At 40.0% G+C, this 24,609-nt stretch overlaps 1 protein-coding gene across 1 annotated transcript in view; it reads right to left on the bottom strand.

Annotated features, from left to right (window-relative positions):
* LOC126373246 (xanthine dehydrogenase-like) overlaps nucleotides 1–24,609 on the bottom strand; it is a 65,357-nt gene that overhangs the window by 15,121 nt on the left and 25,627 nt on the right. The window contains 9 exon segments of the mRNA XM_050019309.1: nucleotides 2,564–2,721; nucleotides 4,554–4,673; nucleotides 13,151–13,181; nucleotides 14,407–14,497; nucleotides 15,110–15,220; nucleotides 15,905–16,097; nucleotides 19,821–20,587; nucleotides 22,741–22,936; nucleotides 23,383–23,566. Coding sequence (XP_049875266.1) covers nucleotides 2,564–2,721; nucleotides 4,554–4,673; nucleotides 13,151–13,181; nucleotides 14,407–14,497; nucleotides 15,110–15,220; nucleotides 15,905–16,097; nucleotides 19,821–20,587; nucleotides 22,741–22,936; nucleotides 23,383–23,566 — 1,851 coding nt within the window.

The following is a 24,609-nucleotide window of genomic DNA, read 5'->3' as shown; positions in this document are numbered from 1 at the left end:
TAGATTAAAAATAAGTACAGTACTTAATAAATTTTTTACAATTGACGGTGCAACAAAAACCAACTTTGGTTTGTCCGTACACCGACGAGGTAGTTTAGGTAAATATTATAGGATGTATATAATATACAGATTATTAGTGACATTGTAACGAATACTGAGGGGATTGATTCAGACCATGATCCTGAGTTAATATCAAGTCGAATTTTCCGTCGCAAAATTCATGTTTTTTTTAGTTTTTTTTTAAATTCTATACTATTGCGATGGAATATTCCACTTGTTACTAACTCAGAATAATGAGCTCTCATCAACCCTCTCAGTATTCGTTACGATGTCACTTACACCCGTACAAGTACACAAGTACATACAAGTAGCCATACAAGTAGGTATGGGTGTTAGTGACATCGTAACGAATACTGAGGGGGATGATTCAGACCATGAGTCTGAGTTGATATCAAGTGGAAATTTCCTGTCGGAAAATTCATGATTGTTTTTTGGGTTTATTTAAATTATTTACTGTTACATAACTTTGCGACGGAAAATTCCACTGGGTATTTACTCAGAATCATGGTCTGAATCATCCCTCAAAGTTTTCGTTACGATGTCATGATTTCTTTATCCCCTGGTAGTTGCGGCTTCCGAATACAGTCCGCTTAGGGACGGTACTGAAAAGTATCGGCGTCCGAAGACGTAATATACGATCCCGTCGACCCGATTACTCTAGCCATAGAGGCAGCCAATCAGCTCGCGACAACAAACACTTCAGGACCCCGATACCGACCTCGCCGGCGTGGTCGACGATTTCCCTCATTCAGCGCTTATCGCTATCGACCCATAAGGGTCGATTAATTCTTTCAAATATTTTTCTCTCAGACGACGCTCTGAGCCGAGATTCGCGCCCAACTCGGCACCCTCAGGCCTGTTGTCTTAAACGTGTACCGGGTGAGAGCCTTCAGCGCTCCCCATTTTCCGGCCAAGTAGTTAATTGCATCTGCGGCAAATCTACAATAAGTCACGACAAAAATAAAAAGATGTCACGATTTCCGTGCCTCACCTAGCTAAAAGAAAATCCCTCATGGGCGCGGGGCGAAGAGTTACCATTCTATACGCTGTATTATTCTTTATTATAGGCCGTAGGTACACTTCCACAGACTTCTCTACCTAATATAACAAAGCAGGCACAATTCATTCAGTCCGTTGCGTTGTTCACAAAATTACGCCACTTTAGGTGAAACCTCTCGGAGGACATTGACGAAAATACATTCGGATGTTTTGAAACAATTCCCTTTTTAGCTTATTGTTTGTCGAAATATGGAATAAATATTCTTGGGTGTATTTTTTTGTGTAAAGGTACTTATTCCGTTCGACGAAGGTATGTTTGTTTGCGAATGTCAGAACCGTCATAATGGCGGGTCCTCCAGTTCATGTTAAATATCTCTGATATTCCTTATTTACAATCTGATGGCATTTTGAGAAGGTACTGGATCGCTAGTAAATATATCACATTTAACATTTATTCTCCAACTCATTTACACTATAAAACCTATTCACTTGATGATGCTTCACAGTCGATTTCGACTACAGCGACAGCAGCTGGTGGATTCATTGACGGTTGTCATTCAAGAGCTTGGAAAGTCTGCTCTCTGGTGTGCTCTGTGGTGGATTTTTTTTTTTTTTGACGTGACTTATTGTAGATTTGCCGCAGATGGCATTAACTACTTGGCCGGACAAATGGGGAGCGCTGAAGGCTCCCACCCGGTACAACGTTTAAGACAGGCCTGAGGCCTCGGCTCAGGGCGTCGTCTGAGAGGAAAAATATTTCAAAGAATTAATCGACCCTAGAGGGTCGATAGCGATAAGCGCTGAATGAGGGAAATCGTCGACCACGCCGGCGGGGTCGGTATCGGGGTAATGTGGTGGCTCGTATAGCCAATTTTATGTGAAAACGTGCGCCCACATTTTGGGCACGTCAGTATATCTACTTACCATATTTTTTGATATACAATCACAATGAAAAATGGCGTTGCGCGGGCATTTACTGTCAGATCAAATAAACGAAAGCACGTTGGCGTTGTAATTTAAAATTCTAACAAAAAATATACTGATTAAAATTAACAAGAATGATCCGCGCGCAGCCCTGACAATTGAAGGCTAAAGTAAGACCGGGGGGGGGGGGGGGGTGAGGTAAACCTAGCTCACGCGCGAGTGCGGTGCGGAGACATGCCGTTCTATACGTAGTAATTCCTTATTCTTTGGGTTAATAAGTTAGCCATGTTAATAGGGCGAGGGAGGGAAGAAGGTAGAATGTCAGAAGGTAAATTTAGATTATAATTATTTATATGTGCACGTCCTATGTAAGTATGTTTATAATAACAACAACTAACAAATTTTCTTTTTTTTTTTCTTTTTTAGACTTTGATACTACAACAACACCGATCATTTGACTCACTCCGGATCCACGTGTGTTCTCCAACCTCGACACTGGCAGAATTGTTAAAGATGACAGAAGCCATACTTCAAAAATTGAATTGAATTATTCTTTGGTACAAGTTTAATAAATACTCACTCAAAATGGTACGGGCCCACTTCCTTGACGATCGGGATGGCTCCCTTCTGGACTTCATCTGCGTTGGTGTAGTTGAACAGGTATACCTTGAAGTCTAGAGCGAATGGGATCTTCTCCCACATCTGTCGAACGTCCGTCTTCTTGGAGAGCGCCATTTCCTGGACCGAACACTAGCGGTCAGTATTATCGACCTCCTAATGGCCTCCGTGGTCCAGTGGTTAGAGCGTTAGGCTCACGATCCGGAGGTCCGGGTTCGAATCCGGTGGGGAAATATCACAAAAATTACTTTCTGATCCCTAGTTTGGTTAGGACATTACAGGCTGATCACCTGATTGTCAGAAATAAGATGATCCGTGCTTCGGAAGGCACGTTAAGCTGTTGGTCCCGGTTACTACTTACTGATGTAAGTAAGTAGTCGTTACATGAGTCATGTCAGAGGCCTTTGGCGGCTCAATAGTAACCCGGAAATCAGGGTGGATGAGGTTAGTACTCCACCTCACAATCCAGACAAGAGAAGAAGTGTTATCGACAATAGTGGCAAGTTCAGTAGGGCTAACATGCGCTACGTGATAAAATTTTGTCACGATCATTTTATCGATAAAATTATATCGTTTTGTCGATTGGTGCTAACATGTGAACCCAAATTAAAGAAAGAAAGAATCGTTTATTATAAAGGGACACCACAGTAACAAATACAAAACAAATATATAATTTAAAACACGGAGTAGCACACAACTTACAATCAAACAAAACACATAATAAAAACAACATACACGAGAAATACAAATAATTGAGTGTATGGACTGGTCAACGATGGTGGTGGTGTCCTTTATAAAAGGGCCTCACTCAGCATAAGCCGCGGCGCGAGCCACGACGCTGGTATTCTGTGGACCCTGCTAAGTGAGGCACGGAAGCCGTGTCTCCCACAAATACAACTTGAATGAATACATAATAATATTTACTTATACTATGAAAACAAAGTAGTTTACAAAAACATATATATTAAAAGCGTGTGTGTGTGCAGTGTATCTACAAATACATGAAAGAAATACAATAATACTTACAAAACAATACATATAAAACGATAAAATAAACAAATAAATAAAGTTAGAAATGTTAGAATGTGTTTCAAGTTAGTTATCAAATTAGTCACGTCGTTCTGTCAAAATACGAACAAAATCACGTGGCATGCATGTTAGGGAAAAAAAAAACATTGTTTTAGGCCCGTGCTGGACTTCCATATAACATAAGCTCACAAATACATCCCCATTGGGGTAGAGGTCCCACCCGAAGATGAACTAAGTACCCACACTTCACCGAGCTTTGTGTTACACCAACGTGATAGTTGGTGAGCTGTATCGCCGTCGAGGAAGGTGCAGTCAACTGTGTGTGTGCTTATGTTATGTGGAAGTCCAGCACGGCCTAGATCCATTTAGTTTTCAAATCCAGGGGTGAAGGAGAACATCGTGAGGAAACCCACACTCCTCAAAATCTCCACTGTCCTCCGTTTCGGAGGTAAAGTAGTCCCACAATAACTCTGCAATGGACTGACAACGGTGGTATTTAAAGTCTTTTTACATGGCGAGACTCATTATGGTGCAATGAATCATTTTGATACTTTATATTTATTTTTTGTTACGATATTTGTTAAGATATTTTTGTTATTTGGGAAAAAAGGCATTCATAACCTGTACTGGGCTGGTTTTCCCCTAGCATATTGAAAGGTCAGACAGGCATTCACTTCTGGAAAAAACTGGACCTGTCAAATATTCAAGTTAGGCAAGTGTACCTTGTGGAAACTGGATAACGCTAGGGCGATAATCATGGTGTGACGTGATTAAAAACCATAGAAATTGTTCAGCTGCTTATCATCAAAACTGATACAGTTTTAGGCGGATGAGATGTTCGTTATGTAACCATTGTCGATTCAAAGTGTAACTATGTTACCTACTGAATAAAGATATTTTTGAATTTGCACTTGATAAATCACCTTTTTAAGTTGCATCTTGAGTATAGCCGGGAACATGACCCAGCCGAACAGTGCTCCAAATATGGCTGCCCCACCAGCGCCGGCTGCTATTTTCAAGTGCTTCGGTAGCTGCATCTTAACCTACAGCATACAAAAAAGTCATTCATAAAAGCCTCCGTGGTCTAGTGCTTAGAGCGTCGGGCTCACGATCTGGATGTCCAGGTCCGATTCCCGATGGGGACATTGATGAAATCTATATTTGAGACTGTCTTTTATTTGGTAAGAACATTGCAGGCTTGAATCACCTGATTGTCTGGAAAAAGTAAGATGATTCCGTACTTCTGAGGGCAAGTTAAGCCGTTGGTCCATTTAGCCGTAAAAACACTTCCGCAATCCGCAGTAGAGCAGCGTGGTGGTGGTTCGTACCCCCTCCGGATGATTGAGGGGAAGCCTGTGCTGCTGCTTATGTTATGTTGGTCATGCGGTTTACCAGCTTGCCTTGGCTTTTGTTTTCCTGTAGTTCAAGTCCTGAAGGTTTTATTGTGACAGCTACACAGGTACGGTTACTATCATCTGTCAAGATGTTGTGGCCAATGATGATGATGATTGTAAAGGGTATCATGGCGGTGTATAGGGGCAACTTGGATTTACAAACGGTTTTCCATAGATATTCTTGCCTTTGCCTGCCTTTTCCGGCAAATCTACAATAAGTAATAATAATAATAATACCGACAAATCTATAGTGTTCTACAAAAAGCCACAATATTAAATACATGCCGAATAGTCCGAAAATTCTTACAGACAGACCGACCTGTAACTTAACTCAATTTATTAAATGAGTGATCACTTGGTTTAGGCCCGTGATCACTTAAAAGTACCGGCCTTAACGAGCCGAGATGGAATCAATCCAGATATATACATAATAATAATAAAGTTTAAGTTTGTATAAGTCTCGTCCAAAAAACACTTGGATTGAAAAAATATTGCAAACAAAGATTCATAGTAACTATTAATATATCTTGATCTGAGAGTAGACCAAATCCTTTTGCATTGTACGCGCTGTCTTTTTTTTGACGTGGCTTATTGTAGATTTGCCGCAGATGGCATTAACTACTTGGCCGGACAAATGGGGAGCGCTGAAGACTCTCACCCGGTACAACGTTTAAGACAACAGGCCCGCGGGTGCCCAGTTTGTCGCGAACCTCGGCTCAGAGCGTCGTCTGAGAGGAAAAATATTTGATAGAATCAATCGACCCTAGTGGGTCGATAGCGATAAGCGCTGATTGAGGGAAATCGTCGACCCCGCCGGCGGGGGATGTACGCGCTGTCAGGAGTTTCAGTTTTATATGGAATTTTTTTGTTATGTTAATTTGACTTAGAAGGATGTACATTGACCAAATTGGAGATGTCCTTGGAAAAGGTTCAGTAAGATCAACTCTGAACCGGCGTGCATGTGGAGGAAGCAAGTATGTCAGGATTGAAGCAAATGGAAATCCATGGTCGCAGCTTACCCGGGTGGGTAATAGGCTTGGGAGTATGTATGTGTGTGTAATTTGAATAATTTTGATGACGTCCTCAGTGCGTGTAATATAGCCTATAATGTGATAATATGTTAAAACCGATTTTCGGGATAGCAAAAAATGAACTAGGTTATATTTTTTATGATTAAATATAAAATAAAAATGTTATAAAATAAAATTATAAATTATAAAGAAAAAACTTACATCAAAACGCAATAATGGCGTCCTAAAAGCGTGTCGTCGGTTCCGATGGTTTTGCGAAACTGCCACTCGTGGTTTCCTCACCAATGGCAAGGTACCCGTGGATTACTTCAACTAAGTAGAAGATTATACCCTGCACTTCATACTTCGCAATCGATGGTCACCCGGTGACGATTCACACGGGTTAGGGCCGTGTCGCACTGACGCGGTTCGGGTTCGGCTTTTTTTACTTGACTTATCATAAACAGCGTATATACGTCCCACAGCTGGGCACAGGCATCTCCTCAATCAACCGGAGGGGGTATGGAGCATACTCCACCACGCTGCTCCAATGCGGGTTGTTGGAGGTGTTTTACGGCTAATAGTCGCATCCGAAGCTCGGAATCATCTTACTTTTTCGGACAATGATGTGATTGAAGCCTGAAAAGTCCTTACCAAACAAAGGACAGTCCCACAAAGTGATTACGACAATGTCCCCGTCGGGGATCGAACCCGGACCTCCAGATCGTGAGCCAAACGACTTATTATATGGCATTAATTGCTGGACAAATCGGGACCGCAGAGGATTCTCACCCGATGATCTTTTATAGAACAATTGCCACAATGTACTATAAAAGAAGTGGATAAAACACACAGTATTTCAACAACAATAACTCAATTTCTCCTTCTTCATCTTGTCGCAACTTTTGTGACAGAAAGGACAATGAGTCAAAACGTAGGGAGAGAAATCACTTCCATCTTCTGTATTCCCAGGTGCTTTCAAGGCCAGAGTGAACAGGCACCTTATGGGCGAGCTCCATTATCAGTAAGTCTGGGGCCAAGAGCAAACCCATCAAAGGTAACAAAAAAACGTCCGGTTCCACCAACAGATTTCAGACATATCTCATTGGAAGCGTCTTAGCGAGTAGATATTTTTGTTCTATGGCGACTTTCTCCAAATACGCGAGGTTTACAGTTACAGTCACTGTCCTTTATGTTTGATATTCCCTCATCATCCCTCTCAGTATTTGGTACAGTGTCACATAGAACTATCCTACATTATACGGGTACCTAGTGAATATAAAATTCCATCAGTGTACCCCTGTTTCTTCACACTACCTTTAAAAGTATCTATTGTCTGTCATACATACGTAAACATAGATAAGATCACGCCTATTTCCTGTTGGGGTAGGCAGAGACCACGGAATTCCACTTACTATGATCCTGACACACTCCTACTTCCTCCACTCTTATCAAAAACTAAAAGAGTCCCTGACCTGAACTTTATTTTCAAACATCCAGGACCTGATACGCTATATACGCCTAGGTTTTTTTTTGACGTGACTTATTGTAGATTTGCCGCAGATGGCATTAACTACTAGGCCGGACAAATGGGGAGCGCTGAAGGCTCTCACCCGGTACAACGTTTAAGACAACAGGCCTGAGGGTGCCCAGTTGGGCATACGCCTAGGACTTTGTCTTCCAACTCAAATACTTACACCCGCATCATAAATATTTTTCGTAAGTCTACTTTTATTCATATATTGTTATATAATTCATTTATTCGCTTTAAAATGGTAGCTACAGTTTGCAGGTGGTCAGTGTTTAGCTTTAGGTCAACATTTTTTGTTATGAAAATTCCCGTTTCTCACTACATATCCGGACCTAAGCATCCCTTTCTCAATTCTCGCCACTATATTATTTTCTTTCACACCATAGCACTTATCATCACCCCTACCCTACCCTTACTCGTGCCATCTACCCTATTAAAGAAAGAAAGAAAGAAAGAAACATTTGTTACTTCCAGCCACCACAGACACAGACAGACAGGTACATTATATAAAAACCGAAGCCATTAAAGCCGCAACCCAACCGAACGCAGCCGAAGCAATTGTGTGTGAGTTGGCTTAACGTACTTATTATAGAGTTAGGGGTAAATCGCAAGTGCTAGGTTAAGGACGGAAAAATTACAATGTGGCGACATGTCCTCATCAAAATTATGGAGTATCTATAATTCTCCATGGGTGACAAGCCTGGTGGTCTGTCACCAGTATAATTTATCATTATCCATCCATGTTAGAACTTCACCCCGTGTGAAGCCGCAATATCCTTTCAAACAATTTAAAACTTTTTAAGAAACTAAATTTAATTCTGACGTTAAAGAATTATAAAGATTTTATGAAAAAAGCTTATTAAGTTATATAATTACAAGATTAATGATTACTTACTTAAAACACCGCTAAACAGACTCTTACTATGCTACTTGGTTTTAAATAAACTATGAAATTCTGATTAAGTACTAAATAAAGACAAATAATTATAATACTAAACAAAATAATTTTCTTTTTTCTTTTTCTTGTGTTAAGTAATACTATACCATACATAATACTTACTGTAAACACGTAACAGTGAAAACCCTTTTTGAAAAATTACATTTTGACGTGATTCTTTTCAACAAAATCTCGATTTCTTTTAATTAATATCAATTGGATAATTTATTTTTTTACCTGAATTGAGAGTAATGTGTAGCTTGTCTATTGGGTGTTTGATTTAAAAAAAGACTAAGTATATGAATTTAAAAAAAAAATAAAAAAAAATACGTAAATGAGATTTCCTAAAATATTTAAAAACAAGAACAAGAACAAGAAACATTTATTGAGAAGCTGTGTAGGTACATACATGCAGGTGTCAAACATTATAAAATTGTCTCAACAGCATGTCCATGTCGGACGTACAATATTACAAATAATGTCAGTATTGAGCATCAAGGAATTAAGTAAGTACCTAATAATTTGTCACATTTTAAACATTTGTCAATTTTAAATATCATTGTTGTTGAAAATATTCATTCAAGTCATAAAATTCCATATCAACTAGCCAATTTTTTAGACGTTTTTTAAATGTATTTTTTTTTTTAATTTTATTTCGGTGGGTAAGTGACACAATTTTCACTCATTCTTTTAATTAATTTCAACAGTATAATTTGAGTTTTTATCAGAATTGAGAGTAAAGCGTAGCTTGGGTATTGCGAGGTTGATTTAAAAAAAAAAAAACTGTACGACGTTAATAAAAAAAAAACTTAAGTGTGATTTCCTAAAATATCCAAAAACAATTTTCACTAACACGTTTTAATTTTTTTGTAATTAGTTAAATGTTTTCAACGCCACTTTGAAGCAACAAGGAACGATCTATCGCCCAGCAGTGGGGTATAAGACATTTATAAGACACTTCACTAATATAATTATATGTAAGTAATACATACCTACTGCTGGCCACGTCTTTCCCGCAGCGTTACAGATTCCGATGTGGTAGTAGTTTTACGGCTATTTACATAATATGTAATTTAAATTTTGACGTTCAAAAAGCGCAGACTTTGTAAGCCAATTATGAAAAATAAATATTTGAATTTTATTTTATTTTTTTGCTAGGGAAGTGTCGCCGGCGACAGTCGGAACACAATTGTCAGTTCTACAAAACGAGGCACGAGCAACTGAACTTGTACTGTTATTACCAGGTAACTTTGTACATACGACGACATTAATAATAGATTAATAAAGGTTTTAATGCATAAATTATTATAATTTTATATCTGTTTTATGTTTTTAAGTAAGTTAATATTACACAGGAACTCCATTCCCACAGTCAAACCGAGCTATTGAGTATGTAAGGTTTTTTTTTTGACGCGACTTATTGTAGATTTGCCGCAGATGGCATTAACTACTTGGCCGGACAAATGGGGAGCGCTGAAGGCTCTCACCCGGTACAACGTTTAAGACAACAAGCCTGGGGGTGCCCAGTTGGGCGCGAACCTTGGGTCAGGGCGTCGTCTGAGAGGAAAAATATTTGAAAGAATTAACCGACCCTAGTGGGTCGATAGCGATAAGCGCTGATTGAGGGAAATCGTCGACCACGCCGGCGGGGTCGGTATCGGGGTCCTGAAGTGTTTGTTGTCGCGAGCTGATTAGCTGCCTCTATGGCTAAATGGTCGTGCCAACTGTGTTAGTGAAAACTGTAAGATGGTGTTAATCAAATCAAATCAAATCGAATATACTTTATAGCACAGAACTAAATTACAACAATCAGACATAACACATGAATACAGTACAATTTGGGCGGCCTTATTGCTCTAGAGCAATTTCTTCCAGGCAACCACCAAAAGAAAACAAACATTTACAAACAACTTGGATGCGGGATGGTGCAATGAAAAAAAAATGTCTAAAAGTAAAACTAAAGTTAATAGTTTGGTAGTTAGTTGGTGTTGTGTCAGAAGTTGTAGTCAATGGTATTCCATGGTTACTGTTACAATGGGAGACAGGCGTGTTCTTATTATTTCTATGTAAGTATGTATGTATGTTCAGTAAGCCATCATCATCAACAGCCCATTAATGTCCCCACTGCTGGGGCACGGGCCTTCCCTATGGATGGATAGGGAGATCGAGCCTTAAACCATCACGCGGGCCCAGCGCGGATTGGTGGTTATTAACGATTGCTAATGCAGCCGGGACCAACGGCTTAACGTGCCTTCCGAAGCACGGAGGAGCTCGAGATGAAATTTTATTTTTTTTGTAGTCACCCATCCTATGACCGGCCTTTGCGAAAGTTGCTTTACTTCAACAATCGCAGACCGAGCGCGTTAACCGCTGCGCCTCCGAGCTCCTCATACAGTAAGTATTTGAGATTAAAATGCCTTATCATGGCAATTTCCTTAATTATATACTTGCAAGCAGAAACTTAAATTGAATGTGGTTACTTTAATAGTAACCCTGTTTATTTTATCATAAGCAGACGACAAAACTTTAGATTATTTCTCATTTATTTACTTATTCTGTTATCGAGGAGCTCGGTGACGCAGCGGTAAACGCGCTCGGTCTGCGATTGTTGAAGTTAAGCAACTTTCGCAAAGGCCGGTCATAGGATGGGTGACCACAAAAAAAAGTTTTCATCTCGAGCTCCTCCGTGCTTCGGAAGGCACGTTAAGCCGTTGGTCCCGGCTGCATTAGCAGTCGTTAATAACCACCAATCCGCACTGGGCCCGCGTGGTGGTTTAAGGCCCGATCTCCCTATCCATCCATAGGGAAGGCCCGTGCCCCAGCAGTGGGGACGTTAATGATGATGACTTATTCTGTAAATTAAGTTCATTTTTTGGGGTTGTGTCTATGATTTTACAGTAATACAAGATTATACAGGGTGTAAGTGACATCGTATCGAATACTGGGGGGGATGATTCAGACTATGATTCTGAATTAATATCAAGTGGAAATTTCCATTTTAAAAGTACGGAAATGGAAATAATTAAAAAAAAAACACAAAATCGACATGCATAAAGTTTATGGAGCACCCGACAGAATTAAGTTGACAGTACTCGTCAAACATGTTGCATACTAGCGAGACGCCTATTTTATTAGCCCGGCTTATTCATTAATTTTAAAATTAACAGTTGTCAATCATCCATCCCATTTTCGGCGGATAAGAAAATGACGGGTGTAACTTATAATAAAATTAGGAGGTGTCTGCAGGAATCGGGGCCTATATTCATCTACGCATGCGTGTTGTATGTTTACCACGCCCGCTGCTTCCAGTCGTCACACTCCACTGCTGATTATAGGAACTATAGCAAACAGACTCATCATTTGACTAGTTTATACTATAGACGTATGTTACTAACTTTTTTTGACGTGACTTATTGTAGATTTACCGCAGGTGGCATTAACTACTTGGCCGGACTAATGGGGAGCGCTGAAGGCTCTCACCCGGTACAACGTTTAAGACAACAGGCTTGTGGGTGCCCAGTTGAGCGCGAACCTCGGGTCAGGGAGTCCTCTGAGAGGCAAAATATTTCAAAGATTTAATCGACCCTTGTGGTCGATAGCAATAAGCGTTGATTGGGGGAAATCGTCGACCACGCCGGCGGGGTCGGAGTTCTGAAGTGTTTGGTGTCGCGAGCTGATTGGCCGCCACAACAACACGTATAAGATATATGCTACAACCACACCTCGGACACTTCATACAAACAAGCTCATTTTAAACAGATATTACACATTGACGTTATCGTACACGCGCATCTGTGTGTGTGAAGTCTGACATCCATACGATTGAAGACTAAAGTAAGACCGAGGGGGGGGTGAGGTAAACCTAGCTCAGCCGCTGGTGGGGAGCGGAGAGTTGCCGTTCTATACGTAGTGTTAATCTTTATTCTAAGCTACTAATAAGTATGGGCATAGAACACCTAAACAATAATACTAGGTACATCACAGCCTAGATACTCCATATAAAAATCTTACCGTGCGCTGCCTAACGCGTATACATATGGGCGCGAGATAGTCCGTGCGCGCTTCCCCTAACCCCTTAACAGCTTAGGGCTACGGCGGCATTCAATCCGGAATTCCGGAGCTTCGTACGATTTTTACTGATACTTCAAATGGAATTGAATACCATATATCGTAACTCCGGAGTTCGGAATTACCTGACCCTGAATGATAGCAATAGGGTGAGATTACGAATTTGTAAGTATGCGACTAAAAAAGTCTAATCTGTTATTGGATAACAAATGAAAGGGCTTGATTTGCAGATTTATAAATTATGTACATTTAACTAGCTTCTACTCCCAGGTTTCTAAAACCTACCAAATTAAAAATATCAGTTTAATTTCTAAAACCCGACAAGTATGAAACAAGAAATTAATAATGCCAATCTGTCCTTAAAGTTCGCTTACCAGAGCATATGACAAAGGCCGGACCATTCGGAAGGATTTCAGATAAATACTTACCTATTTTCTCATTTCATACTTTTTACATACATACATACTCTAAAACTTACGCCTATTTCCCACCGGGGTAAGCAGAGACTATGGAATTCCTTTTGTTTCGATCCTGACACACTTCTCTTGCTTCCTCCACATTCATCAATCGTTTCATAGACGCACGTCGGTTCAGAGTAGATCGTACTGAACCTTTTATAAGGACATCTCCAAATTATACTTTTTAGAGCGCGAGTTATCTGTAATCGGGTTTTAGATTTTAAACTGATATTTTTGGTATGGTGTCTTAGTGAGATAGGGCCCTTATAGTGATAAAGAACTTTAAAAAAATACTTCCATACTGGTTCCAATAAAAAAGTCAAGATTCTAAATAAGACATTAGCTAGGTAATAACACCTTGTCGGTTCCCATATACATTAAACGACAAGAAAAGGGTTAAGTAGTATACTTGTCATAAAACTGTTGGAAGGTATCTACAATTTTTCTTTACATAATTAATGTAAATGTCTACTTCGCTTCGTTCAAATAGAATTGTTTGTAAGTTGTTGGGTTTACGCCGCGGGTTTTCTTGCACGATAAAATAATAAAATAAAAATACTTACAAATAAATACTTACTCAACAGATCCGAGGAATGATGAAAATTAAACATTTTTTTTTACCAAACACCTCTTTAATACTGAATTTTCTACATATTCAACACATTCTTCAAAACTTCGGCAAAAATCTTGACTCTATAGAAACTTGATAAAAACAACAGAACTAATTCTAATTAATAGGGTATCAAAAACCATCCGTAGGATTTACCTTCGCTGGTTGGAAGGTCAGACAGGCAGTTGCTTCTGTAAAAAACAGGACCTGTCAAATCTACAGGTTTGTTTTGTAGTTTTGCTGGTTTTCCTGTGACTTTGAGGTCACAGATCTTTTTTTTATCATTTTTCTTTATAGATTTGTTCAGGTATGTTGTTGCATACACCTTTCGTCAAACCGTGGTATGTGTACACAATATACAGTTTTTATTCTCACATGAATACTTATCTTTTTTTTGTATAAAATACATAGCAGTATCTATGCGCTTTTACAACAGTTTTTCTTACAGCTAGTTCCTTATTATTATTAAAAAAAATATATATTTATAACACTTCATAAATTACACATAGATTGGTTTACAAACATCGCTAAACCTGAACAGTTTTGTCTTGACGCCTTCTTTGTAAAATTTTCCTGATTTGTCTCTTTTTCTCTAGGCTGTATACCATATCTCCGTCCTGCTATCATTCTAATTCAATTCTATGTAATGAGGTAAAATGTAGACTCCTACTAATTTAACAATAGCAATGTTACAAATGTGTAATTGCTCTTAACATACATCAGGAGTTTCTGCTGGTTGTTTTGTTGACGACGTCGGGTTCTGCCCACCAAAGGACTTCATGTTTACATTATTTCAACTTGAAATGTTCGATCTTGTGTCCTACTGCCATGAAGATGTTTTCCACGGTGCAAGGGCATTCTGAAAAAAAAAATGACGTGTCAAAAGCGAAGGCAGGGCCTCCGTGGTCCAGTGGTTGAGCGTTGTGCTCACGATCCGGACGTCCCGGGTTCGAATCCCGATGGGGAAAAATCACAAAAATCACTTTGTGATCTCTAGTTTGGTTAAGACATTACAGGCTGATCACTTGATTGTCCACAAGTAAGATGATCCGTGCTTCGGAAGGCACGTTGAGCCGTTGGTCCCGGTTACTACTTCCTGATGTAAGTACGTAGTCGTTACATGAGCATGAACGCGCTTGTATGGGGTTCACAATTAGGCGATTTCTTCTATCGTGTGGGTTATGAGCTGGATTACCAACCTAATCAACGCCCCTGATACGGTTCATGTAACGAATACATACTTACATCAGTAAGGCGATGATAAACACCAGTTTTTAGGTACTATTAAACAGGACGACCAGTTCAGTACAATAATCGTCTCAATGCGCGGTAAGAATTAGATCTGTCAGAGTACGTAAGCTAGTGTTGCGACGTAACTACTTGGCCGGACATATGGGGAGCACTAAAGGCTCAAAAAATGAAGCCTATTTAGATGCTTGTTATGGTATTTTTAAACCAAATAAAAACTTACTGATATCGACCCATTGATCTTCGTATCCCGCATCAAGGCGCGCCGCACGCGCAGCCTCGCGGAACGCATGCGTGATCACCACAGCTAGGCAGAACGACGGCTCCCCTGTCGCTGTTAACGTTAACACAAATAAATAAAAAAAAACATCAGTTAAGCTCACGACTATTTAGTCAGGTACGATAAGCTGCAAAAGGGACGCAAAGTTACTGTCAATATAGCTACGTTGACAGTACTTTACCTCAGTGCGCGATTAGGCGCCGAACTGGCAACACGGGGAAGTGCGTGGTAAAAACTTGCAAAAACATCATATTTCTAATAAGTAATAACATTGTACATGTTAGCTAAAATTCTAATTTTCGCCGAAAAACCCACCATAATTATTATTCTAGTTTAAAATACACTAAAACAATTACTCTCGGTCAATTCAAGTCGCAGTATAACCCGACCGCGTTACGAAGCACCACGCGCTAATATACGTAATAAGAAGATGCGTCACATAGCATGGATACCGCCTACATTAACGATATGGCCAAACGTTGATTGCTATATCATTAAACTTTGACGTTTCAACGATATGGTCAACTTAAGTTGGCCATTTCAAGAAAAATGAGCATTTCATGAAATGGTCGAACACGTCATGAGATGATCAATTTAACGATCTGGCCACGACATATACACTTTCAAACCATGTCACACTAACTTTTTGACAAATTAAACATTAAGTCTCATAAAATGTCGAATATGATAGTGCGACAGGGTTCTAAAGTAATATTATGTGTTTATTTTAATTTATACCTTTCGACTGAAGTATTCCGTAAGGGTTTTTAGCGTTTCTTCGGAAGTAGACCCTGAAATCAGCTGGGATGTCCTTGATTCCCGGAGGTTTGTAGGTCCAAGTCCGGTCTGTGAGGATCCTGCCAGTTTCCCGGTCAAACATGACCTTCTCTGAAGTCCAGTATCCGAGACCCATCACAAAGGCTCCTTCAATCTGTTGAAGTAGTTTGGTTATTAATTATACAGGGTGTTAGTGACATCATAACAAAAACTTTGAGGGATGACTGAGACCATGATTCTGAGCCAAGTGGAATTTTCCGTCGCAAAAGTATGGACCTGAATTTTTTTATATTATTTATTCAAAGTAACAATAAACATTTTACAATCAAAACTGTGTCTCATAAACCTATCGACAGGTTTTTCTATACACCGCAACTCATCAAAAAAAAACACTTAAATTTTAATGAAATTTCTGACAGGAAATTCCACTTGATATCAACTTAGAATCATGATCTGAATCATCCCCCTTAGTATTCGTTACGATCTCAGTAGCATCCTGTATTTAAATTTTTTCAATTTTAAACTAAAACTTACATATTCACGCCTGTATCTCCGAAGGATAGCAGAGGTGGATTTTAAAATGTTTATTTTTTTTGTATTGTATTGTATACACCTACTCCTCGCCAGCTATGTATTTTTACGAGGCGAGCCTATTGCCACTACGTGATAATCATTGCCTTTGATCCAAACATGAATTAAATCTCATAATGTTAGAAGCCCAGCTCCCTTTGTCCCATAATCCTGTCCTGCACGAACCGGGTATTGTCTTTGGATGCTCTCCCATAGTGCATACAGCAATAATCGCCGGTTGGTGTCACACAACATTTAGATTAAATGGTGTTAAGGGGCATCTACGTGTTGGCTTCGGCCCCACGCACGCCACACGGGACTGCATAGGCCCGAGATATGAAAACAACATACATAATAATAAAATAATTAAAATATAAAAAAGAAAATATAATTTTATTTTTATTGTACTTATTTCGTTTCCATTTTTTTTATATTGCTATTGTTAATTATTAAATACCACTTAACAATATTTTTTGTCGATAAACATTTTATTTCTTTCTTTCTCATAAATAAACAAATTAAAAGTAGGGAAAACAGTCGCATAAATGTTTAACAGGTGTATAAAATGCAAGTTGAATATTTAATGCAGCGTATAGACGTAAGTTGCAATCGATATAATATCTACTTATATATTTATGTTCCTGTACTTCCTTCGTGGCCGTTGGTTAGATAAATTGACATTATTATAATAAAAAATTGTGAAAATATCCAAATATCTAAGTCTATGAAGAGATCATCTTCCTAGCATTATCCAGGGTCCGCTTACCTGACCTGAAGATTTGACAGGTCAGTTTTTTACAGAAGCGACTGCATGTCTGACCTTCCAACCCGCGAAGGTTTAACCAGCCCAATACAGGTTAGGTCACATACCTCCGAAATGCATTTCTCGGGGTTCTTTCTGTGGGTTTCCTCATGATGTTTTCCTTCACCGCTGAGCACGTGATAATCATTTATCGAAAATCGAAAACAAATCCGACAATCCTTGTTTTATGCCTTTGCGGTTTCAAAGATATGGTCAACTTAAGTTAATTGGCTTCTTCATGAAATATGACCATTTCATGAAATGGTTAAACACATCACGAAATGATCAATTCTAAGATCTGGCCACGAGATATGTACTATCAATAAACGGGTAAGCTACTAAGCAAATGTAATGTATTTAATCATTACATTTTTATGGTATTTATTCACTGCGGTATTTAATTACTGCGGGGCGGAAGGCAAGAGGGAAACCCTATTATTTTTATAATACAATTTTTCCCTAAAAAAATTAGCATGGAAAATGCTGCACCGACAAGAGCGTGGCTCTTAAATTGATGGTGGGTGGTGGGTATTTATTCATGTGACGTGGTTTCCAAGACTTGTGCACGGATTTAGACAAAGCTAGCGAGGAGTGGGTATAATGCGTTATATCTCTGCCTACCCCTCAGGGCAGCGGTCGGCACCCTTTTGGCAGGCAAGGGCTACAAAGTGACAAAATAAACTAAAGGCGCGCCGCACTCCTGATAACTATGTATAATTGGTCATATCCATTAGAAAAACTGAAAATGCTATTAAAATTGTTAAAAGATACTGAATTTAATTCGTATGAATTGTAGCCTTCGTGGTCTAGTGGTTAGAGCGTTAGGCTCAAGATCTGGAGGTCCGGGTTCGATTCCCGATGGGGACATTGTCGAAATCACTTTGTGAGACTGTCCTTTGTTTGGTAAGGACTTTTCAGGCTTGAATCACCTGATTGTCCGAAAAAGTAAGATGATTCCGTGCTTCGGAGGGCACTTTACTTTATTAAGCCGTTGGTCCCGGCTATTAGCCGTAAAAACACCTCCACCAACCCGCAGTGGAGCAGCGTGGTGGAGTATGCTCCATACCCCCTCCGGTTGATTGAGGGGAGGCCTGTGCCCAGCAGTGGGACGTATATAGGCTGTTTATGTAGCGTTGACAGCGACTTTCCGAACGGCGGCGACCCGCGCTACTGCGAGTCTCTTTACGTCGAGCGAGTTTTGACGTTATTGTACAGTATGCTTATTACAATGATACTGATTATAATTTTTAGGGCTTTATAGCGAATAAAATATAAATAAAAGCGTTTGCGGGCAGAACGAACCGCGTTAAGGCTGGATCCACACAATACGGTGAGTATACGGTCGATCGCGGTTCGTTCATGCATCTATTTTAATATTTATACCTTATAGCTTTTGCCCGCGACTTCTAATTATAAAAAAGAGATCTTTGTGTGTGTGGGAGTGCATATCAAACTTATGCAGTTTAGATTTTTTCATACAAATGTTTCTTCCCGCTAACTCCCGTTTCCGTGGGAATTTTGCAATATTCTGTTGCAACTAAGCTTGAAGTTAACTAAGGTACCTGCATGCCAAATTTCAAGCGTCTTACTTAAGCGGTTTAGATTTTTCATACAAAAGGATTTTCCCGCTAATTCCCGTTCCCGTGGGAGTTCCGGGAATTCCTTTCTTAGTGCACCTCTACGGTACCTAAGCTACGTCCCTTCCAAATTTCAAGTGCCTACGTTTAGCCGTTTGGGCTGTGCTTTGATATGTCAGTCAGTTTCTCCTTTTATATATTTAAGATTTACAAAACATTCACGGGCCACAAGTAAGACGACCGCGGGCCGCACACGGCCCGGCACGGCACGTGTTGCCGACCGCTGCCTTAGGGAATGCTAGTTATGCTAATGTTATGTTATTTTCTGTATTGGCCTTCGTATTATAGCCTGGTACAAATGGTTTATTAATATTTATATAGAAAAAGTATTCTACAGTACATAATTGTATATTAATTAGAACTAATAGTTGTATGTAGCCAAAATATTTGTTTTTGAAACTGTATTATGCCTTTATTATCCATATTTACTCAACCCATAATTATGAAACGACATAATTATGTCGGCGTACAACATAAATTAAATGCGTATTACGTAATACTTTTCCCATTGGGGCAGATACATACCATGGTTTTTAGGGTTCCGTACCACAAAAGAAAAAAGTAAACTCATGTAACGACTACATACTTACATCAGTAAGTAGCAACCGGGACCAACAGCTTAACGTGTCTTCCGAAGCATTTATCATCTTACTTTCGGACATCAGGTGATCAACGTGTAATGTCCTAACCAAACTAGGGCTCACAAAGTGATTTTTGTCATATGTCCCCACCGGGATTCGAACCCGGGACCTCCGGATCGTGAGCCGAACGCTCAATCATTGGACCACAGAGGACCACTCATCATCACCACTAAGTGAGATTATTGCTTATTTTTAACGCAAACCTATTTTAAGATAGGTTAAATTACCTGTCCAATATCAATTTCTGGATTCAAGCTTCGCCCGGTGTCTTCAAGCAAGTCGACTCTTCGAACATCATGGTTTCCAGTCAAGATATCAACCTCGACTTCCAGAATAACCACAGCGTAAATACCGTACGGTTTGACATCGTCTGCCAGCGAGTACATGTATGAAGCTTGTAAATCGACATTAGAATCGAACGCTTCCTGAATAAGTTGCTCCCAAGTCGCTTTGCCTAGCTTCTCTCTTATAGGCTTTAGCCTTTCCAGAAGTATTTCACAGGCTTTCGTGGTAGCGTAAGCAACGCACTCGCTCCCTACACTGGCTCCTGTAGCCATTGCGTTGGGTGATGTGAAGCTGCTACTGGGTTTCACGCTGATTTTCTCCAAAGGTATTCCAAGTGTATATGCGCAGACTTGCGCTGCTTTAGTATTGATGCCTTGTCCCATCTCTACGGCTCCGTGGGTTAAAACCACAGAACCATCTCCGTGGTAAACGCTTATCAGAGCATTAAACGGGCCAATGTAGAACAATTCGTAAGTCATTGGTATGAGTTTCATAGCGCGCTTCTTCCAACGGTTATTGTCGTTAAACTTCTTGATTTCGTCAATTCTCTCGTCATAGTTCGCGTCTCGCTTGACCTGTGCTATTAGTTCAGGGATAGGGTTGTCACCTTTAGCCATGTTAAGCATTCTCACATCCAGCGGGTCTTTGCCGGTGTTGTAAGCTATTCTTTCCATAATATTCTCTATCATTGCTACTCCTTCTGTTGAAGCTGCAATTAATGACATAATTATAATAATGATAGCAAAAATACTATCGGACCTGTCAAATCTTCCGGTTAGGTTAACGGACCCTGTGAAAGCGGAATAACGGTATGGAAATAATGATAGAAAAAACGTAGAAGGACGTACATTGGTGATGTCATTAGAAAAGGTTTAGTACGATCTACTCTGAACCGGCGTGCGCGTATGGAACGATTGATGATTGTGGAGGAAGCCAGAGAAGTGTGTCAGGACCGAAGCAAATGGAATAAAAGAAAGAAAGAGAGAAACGTTTATTATAAGGATACCACAGTAACAAATATAAAACAAAACACGGAATAACACATAATTTACAACCAAACACGCAAGAAAAACAAGTTGCACAAGAGCAAATTAACTCAGTAAACATTAGGACAAAATATAATAGAGTGTATGAACTGGAGTGTATGGCCGGGTTTCCACTGACGCGGAGAGGGCGGAGAAGAGCGGAGATGTGCGAATTTGACCAATCACAGCGTTCGATAGAGCGAAAAACGAAGACGCTCTGTCACTCTCTGCCTCACGGTGATTGGTCGATTCCTGCACATCTCCGCTCCTCTCCGCACAGCTCCGCGTCAATGGAAACGCAGCGTTAGGAGTGAATGCCGTCTATGCTCACCCCGGGGAAAATAGGCGTGAGTTTATATAAGTATGTATGTATTGTTTATTCCCCAACCCGGACTGAAGCAGTAAGTTCCATATTCCTGTGGTAGCTTGAAGGGAGTTAACTGATTGTTTATACCAATTATATATGCAAGCTGTTTGTTATGTTGTAAGTACTTTGTTTGTTTAAGATTGTTGAGAGAACCAATTCCGCAACTTTGAGGGGAAGTTTGTGTTTTTAGGGTGTTTGAAGCACAGTTTAAAATGTATCAACCTATTCATAACAACGTTCAGTTTGTTTGCAACAACAAATAATAAATTTGAAGGTTTTCTTCAATTTCTTTAAGGAAGTTGGTTTGGTTGAATTGTACCGGAGGATTACCTTATCGTATCAACCCCATATTTCCTACTAAAATACATATCGGCTTAGACGGCGACACGGCTCACCACCTATCACGTTGGTCTAACAGAAAGCTCGGTGACGTATGGGTACTCAGTTCATCTTACGATGAACGTACATTTAACTAAATACATTAAAATGGGATACACCTAGTCGTGAAGTTATGTTATGTTTAAAATGACATGCTTTCAGAAAACACATCGTAAAACGCCGCATTATAAGGCATTTGATTTCGCATAATGTCACCGTGCCTATGCGAACGTATAACATTTATTGTTAGTTTGCAAAAAGGTCAATGCAAAAAGGTTTTATATGTTAAAAGAGGCGTTTTGAGAAAAGTTATTTTGCGTATGAGGCATTTTGCGAAAACACAATAATTTGCGAATATGACTTTTTGCGCTTAACCATTTATAAAAAGTTTTTTTTTATTAAGTAAGTATAAAGAAAATGTGAAAGAAGAAAGAAGATCGAGGAGGAAACGGGATGGTTTGGACACGTAAAGCGGATGAAGAATAATAGGATTAGCTAAGCAGTATATAAAGTGAAAGTTGGTGGTAGGGCTGGCAAAGACCTAGAAGGACGTACATTGACCAAATTGGACATGTCCTTACAAAAGGGTCAGTACGGTCTACCCTGAACCGGCGTGCGTGTATGAAACTATTGATAAATGTGGACGAAGCGAGAGAAGTGTATCAGGATCGAAGCAGATGAAATTCCATAGTCTTTATTACCCGGGTAACTAACTGCCTCTATGGTCTAGAGGTTGAGCGTTGGTCTCACGATCCGAAGGGCTCGGGTTCGAATCCGGTGGGGACATATCACAAAAATCACTTTGTGATCCCTAGTTTGGTTAGGACGTTACAGGCTGATCACCTGATTGTCCGAAAGTAAGATGATCCGTGCTTCGGAAGATACGTTTGGTCCCGGTTACTTACTGATGTAAGTATGTAGTCGTTACATGAGCCACGTCAGGGGTCTTTGGCAGCTCAATAATAACCCTGACACCAGGGTTGATGAGGTTGGTAATCGACCTCATAACCCACACTATAAGAAGATTACCCAGGTGGGAATTAGGGGTGAGTTTATTTGTGTATGTAAAAAAAAGGAATAGGTATCACTAACCGGGAGCTCGACACCAAGTGTTGGAGGGCGTGTCTGTGGCCACACTGTTGGCTTCCACGTGCCACCTCCGGTCATCGTAGCAGTTGCGCAAGTGGTTTAGCGTGATCTTGCTGATGGACTCATTGCGGGAGCACCCGTTATCCTGGTAATACTGGACCCTCATATACTGGATCAGGCCGTCTTTGTTAACTCCAGTCTGGGAAGGTAAATACGGTAAGATAAGCAGATCCTTTGAAAAAAGGCGGATGTAGTCTGGGAAGGTAAATAAAAAGAAAGAAAAAAAAAGTGAAAAAGAAAAAAAAAACAAGAAAAAAAAAGAAAAAAGAAAGAAAAAAAAGTGAAAAAGAAAAAAAAACAAGAAAAAAAAGTGTTTAGTTAGAAAAAGAAAGGGTTTATTTCTTGTTTTAAAGCAACATAAAGTTATGAAGCAACCCCAGGAAGCAAGGTTAACGCTTGAGTTGGGGATGTCTCGCTCTTGACCCTAGTTGTTAACACTAAATAGTTGACATGCAAAGCAAAAATAAATAAATAGAAAAAGAAAAATGTATCAATTAAAATCAATGATACATACATACATAAACTCAAGCCTATATCCACCTCTAAAATAAATATAAAAAAAATATATTTTGCTATGTCATTCACCTCAAAGTTACAGTAAGTAGGCAGTCGCTTCCCGGTCACTTTCATGTTGGTTTCAATGGGCAGTATAAAGCGGCAAGTCCTGCCTGTCAGCCGGCAAACTATTGCCGCCGCGCAGGCGCACTGAGTCGAGCGCGTGATCTTACCGCCGTACGCGCCGCCCACGCGACGCACGATCACGTTGACACTGGAACCAAAAAGTTTATTAAAATTATTTAAATTATTTTTGTTTTTATAGCACTTATCCGTGCTTAGAGAAACACTAAAAGAGAAAAATAAAAGGGGTCTAAAGTAATATCACTTACAATTATTAAGTTTAATAAAACTTACAATATAATTGTAAATTACAATGACAATTTGAAGTACATTGCGGAATGTGTGATCACGAATATTTTGCAGATTCATATTAGTTATGTCATCATCATCACCACCAGCCCATTAACGTCCCCACTGCTGGGGCACGGGCCTTCCCTATGGATGGATAGGGAGATCGGGCCTTAAACCACCACGCGGGCCCAGTGCGGATTGGTGGTTATTAACGACTGCTAATGCAGCCGGGACCAATGGCTTAACGTGCCTTCCGAAGCACGGAGGAGCCCGAGATGAAAACTTTTTTTTTGTGGTCACCCATCCTATGACCGGCCTTTGCGAAAGTTGCTTAACTTCAACAATCGCAGACCGAGCGCGTTTACCGCTGCACCACCGCCTCATTAGTTATGTAATGAACACCAAATTGTCGTTGTAATTTACAATTGTAAGTTTTATGACACAGGCCTCTGTAAGTACTAAATATTCTAGATAGATGACGCCGGCGTCGTCTTAATAATGATCATAGATCGAAAGAATTTCGCATGGACAGGAGGATCCGGTAGTGTTAGGGCATAGAATAAGGAATAATACTGCGTATTTGGGGGAGGCCTATGCCCAGCAGCGGGCGTCTTACGGCTGATGATGATGACTGCGTATAGAATGACAACTCTCCGCCCCCCACCAGCGTCTGAGCTAGATTTACCTCACTCCCCCTCGAACATGGTTTAGACTTCAATCGTATGGTGTCAGACGTCACACACACTGATGCGCGTGTACGATAATGTCAATGTGTAGTGTCTGTAAAACGAGGTAGTTTGTATGAAGTGTCCGGGGTGTGGTAATATTTAAAGCTTCCGAATACATCCCGCTTAGGGACGGTACTGAAAAGTATCGGCGTCCGAAGGACGTAATATACGATCC

The sequence above is a fragment of the Pectinophora gossypiella genome, chromosome 15, assembly GCF_024362695.1.
Source record: "Pectinophora gossypiella chromosome 15, ilPecGoss1.1, whole genome shotgun sequence".
NCBI classification, from domain to species: Eukaryota; Metazoa; Arthropoda; class Insecta; order Lepidoptera; family Gelechiidae; genus Pectinophora; species Pectinophora gossypiella.
Note: the sequence above shows the minus strand (reverse complement) of the source record. Positions and strands in the feature narration are given on the sequence as shown.